Source organism: Myotis lucifugus, unplaced genomic scaffold, assembly GCF_000147115.1.
Source record: "Myotis lucifugus unplaced genomic scaffold, Myoluc2.0 scaffold_1725, whole genome shotgun sequence".
Taxonomy (NCBI): domain Eukaryota; kingdom Metazoa; phylum Chordata; class Mammalia; order Chiroptera; family Vespertilionidae; genus Myotis; species Myotis lucifugus.
In genome coordinates this window covers 20,841-24,637 of record NW_005872773.1, presented here as the reverse complement: position 1 = coordinate 24,637, position 3,797 = coordinate 20,841, and the positions used below count along the sequence as shown (strand labels likewise).

The 3,797-nt window shown below is 52.8% G+C and overlaps 1 protein-coding gene across 1 annotated transcript in view; it reads right to left on the bottom strand.

Annotated features, from left to right (window-relative positions):
- The window catches only part of PLEKHA4 (pleckstrin homology domain containing A4), a 24,316-nt gene that overhangs the window by 18,333 nt on the left and 2,186 nt on the right, over positions 1–3,797 (bottom strand). Inside the window, exons 3-5 of the mRNA XM_023748718.1 lie at positions 1,802–1,874; positions 1,287–1,387; positions 1,024–1,133 (exon numbers count right to left, since the gene is read on the bottom strand). Coding sequence (XP_023604486.1) covers positions 1,024–1,133; positions 1,287–1,387; positions 1,802–1,874 — 284 coding nt within the window. The remainder of the gene's footprint in view (positions 1–1,023; positions 1,134–1,286; positions 1,388–1,801; positions 1,875–3,797) is intronic.

The following is a 3,797-nucleotide window of genomic DNA, read 5'->3' as shown; positions in this document are numbered from 1 at the left end:
GCACAAAACACAAGAGATTTTACAACAAGCCTGGGTGTTAATCTCCGGAAAGGGAAGGAAAAGGGTGTGTAAATGCTCATCAACAAATTTCTTTGTATAGAAACAGCAACTCCCCAAATCGACACTTACTTATGGGGAGGACCACCCCCGGGGCGGGGGTCCGTCGAGGGTGCGGGCCGAACTGAGGTTGTTTTTAGGGGGGAGGAGAAGAGACATATATAATACTTTCAACAATAAAGATTTAAAAATAAATACTATAAAATCTGACATTGTGGCCCCGCCGGGGTGGCTCAGTGGTTGAGCATTGACCTATGCCCGGGGAGGTTGAGGTTCGATTCCCGGTCAAGGCACATGCCCGGGTTGTGGGATCAATCCCCAGTAGAGGGCGTGCAACAGGCAGCTGATCAATGATTCTCTCTCGTCATTGATGTTTCTATCTATCTCTCTCTCCCTTTCCCTTCCTCTATCTGAAATCAATATATATTTTTTCAAATATATTTCATTGATTTTCCACTGAGAGGAAGGAGAGAGAGATAGAGAGTTAGAAACATCGATGAGAGAGAAACATCGATCAGCTGCCTCCTGCACATCTCCTACTGGGGATGTGCCCGCAACCCAGGTACATGCCCCTGACGGGAATCGAACCTGGGACCCTTCAGTCCGCAGGCCGACGCTCTATCCACTGAGCCAAACCGGTTCCGGCTGAAATCAATAGATTTTGATCAAAATATTGTGTCGTTTTTTTAAAAAAAAACTGACATGTGTAGGGGGCAACCTCTGGGTATAGACTTCTGAGGGAGCCAATCAGAGAGAGTGTGGAATATTGATAAGGGGGCCTGGACAACGTGGTGGGCGGAGCTTAGAGGAAAAGACTGCATTTCTTGCAACACAGGGGCCTGAGGGGCGAGTCTCTTTCGCTAGGAGACTGGTGATCGGGTGCTGAGGGCCTCCAGGGGAGGAGTTGGGGATGAACAGACACCCCAGGTTGGAGCAGCTGGGCCAGGTGCGTGGCTTGTAACTCACCCATCATCTCCCTCCGCGCGGGAGGCCCTGCCCAGCGCGCGGATCCATCCGCGCAGGTCCTCCAGGGTGTCGGCCGCCAGGACGTAGGTCCTCATGCCGGGATGCTCCGCCTGCGGGGAGAGAAAGCTGGCAACCAGGGCGCCCGGGCCCTCCAAACAGGGGGGTGGCATCCATCCTGGCCAAGATCTTTGATCTACAATAAAGGTCCCCAATGCCTCCCGCATCGCCTAGTGCACAGCGCATCGGGGGATGGAGGGACTCACGGTGAAGGTGAAGCGCCGCCCCCGGGGGGCTCCGGGCCCGTCCGGCCGGACGCTGTAGCTGGGGAGCAGAACGCTGCCCAGGACGCTCTCCTCGCGGCTGTCTGCAAAGAGAGGGCCCGAGGTCAGGGGTCACACAGAGATCAGAAGGCAAAGAGGCTCCGTTCTCAACCTGTGGGTCGCGACCCCTTTGGGGGGCGAACGACCCTTTCACAGGGGTCGCCTAAGACCATCGGAAAACACATATATAATTACATATTGTTTTTGTGATTAATCACTAGGCTTTATGTTCAATTTGTAACAATGAAAAGACATCCTGCATATCAGATATTTACATGACGATTCATAACAGTAGCAAAATTACAGTTATGAAGTAGCAACGAAAATAATGTTATGGTTGGGGGTCACCACAACATGAGGAACTGTATTAAAGGGTCGCGGCATTAGGAAGATTGAGAACCACTGGGCTAGAGGAAAGGGAGGGGCGTCCCTTGCCCCATGCCGGCTGCGGTACTGACCCTTGTAGTAGAAGAGGCAATGGCCAGAGAGGACGAACCAGCGGCGTTTCCAGAGCCGGAGCCCGGAGCTGTCCTGGGGAGAGAGGGAGGAGAGGATGAGGAGTGGGTCCGGGAAAGGAGATGGAGACGGTGACACTTGGGGACAAAGACTCGGAGAGAGGAGAGGACGGAAACACGTCTGATGCAATAGATGCAGACTGGAGGACAGGAGGTTGAGAGGAGGTGAGATTCTGGATACAGTCAGACCTGAGTTCGACTCCCAGCTCCACCACTTGCAGACTACACCCTTACACAGTCATTTTCCTACGGGGACCCTCGGGTGTTCTCATCTGTCAACTGGGGGTTAAGAAGTTACGGAAGCCGTGGCCGGTTTGGCTCAGTGGGTAGAGCATGAGCCCGCAGACTGAAGGGTCTTGGGTTCGATTCTGGTCAAGGGCATGGACCTCGGTTGGTTGCAGGCTCAATCCCCAGCCTCAGGTCGGGGCAGGTGCGGGAGGCAACCAATCGATGTGTCTCGCTCACATCGATGTTTCTCTCTCTGTCTCTCCCCCTCGCTTCCACTCTCTCTAAAAATCAATGGAAATATCCTCCAGTGAGGATTAACAAAAAATAGAGAGAGAGAAGTTACGGGAAAGTTGGAACAGATACATGCCTCTTGTGGGCAGGGGCTGGATATATCTGATGATTCTGGAGCCTGAGACACAGAGAGGCCCAGAAGGTGGCACTGAGTTATAACCTGAATCCTGCATCTCCCCATCCTCTCTCTGCCAGCACTACTCCACTGCCAACCTGGGCCCCTCTTCTCTTCAATCCCTGCCCACGGAAGCAATAGAATCTTTCAAAGTAAATCAGATCATGTGAGTCCCCTGCTCAAAAACAGAGCTTACCATCACACTTAGAATAAGTCGCCAATTCCTTACCCTGGTTCACTGGCTTCCAGGGTATTTGAAACTTGGGCGTGCAGAGGACTCACCAGGAGGCCTTGTCAAAACCCGGTTCCTGGGCCCAGTCCCCAGGGTTCAGAGTCAGTGGACCTGGGATGGAGCTTGACAGCTCGCCTGTCCAGCAAGTTCCCGGGTGCTGCTGGGGCTGCCAGCCTGGGACACACTTTGAGAATCACTGCCTCTCTGTCCCCTTGGCTTCTCCAGGCATCCAGCGTTGGCCTGCGGTGGGGCCTTTTGCTTTCGGATTCCCTCTGCCCCCCAGATCTTAGCATGAGGGGCTCCTTCTTGTCATTCAGTTCTCAGCTCAAATGTATGTCACCCGCTCAGAGACGCCTTCCCTGACCAACAGACAAAGGTAGCTTTCATCCCTCAGCCACTTTAGAAAACGTCCCTGTATTAGTTTTTCACAGCACCTCATTTCACAGAAATTCCTATGATCTGAAATCATCGATTTCACATGGACTTTATTTACATACTAGAGGCCCAGTGCACGAAATTTGTGCACCCAGGGTGGGAAGGTCCCTCAGCCCAGCCTGCGCCCTCTCGCAGTCCGGGAGCACTCGGGGGATGTCTGACTGACGGCTTAGGCCCGCTCCCCACAGGGACATCCTTATCACTGCCACAGAGGCAGGAGAGGCTCCTGCCATCGCCACTGCGCTCACCAGCCATAAGCCCAGCTTCTGGGCATCTGCCCCCTGGTGGTCAGTGCACGTCACAGCGACCGGTCATTCTGCCGTTCAGTCTAGTTGCATATTAGCCTTTTATTATATAGGATTATATACAACGTATTATTTCACTCCTTCCATTTATTTGTATACTGATTTGTTAACCATCCCTCCCCCACCCCCATCCTGAATGGACTATGGATACTTGGCCTATGTGCGTGGTATGTGGCCCTGGGCTTGGCACACTGTCATGTCGAAGAAGTTGTCACTGAATGAAGGAATGGATGAATGAAACCATGACAGAATAAGGGGAGAATGAATGAGAGCAAAAAGCAACACAAAACAACCCCCCTGTGGGGGCTTAGAAAGAGAGAAAGAGCAGGCAGC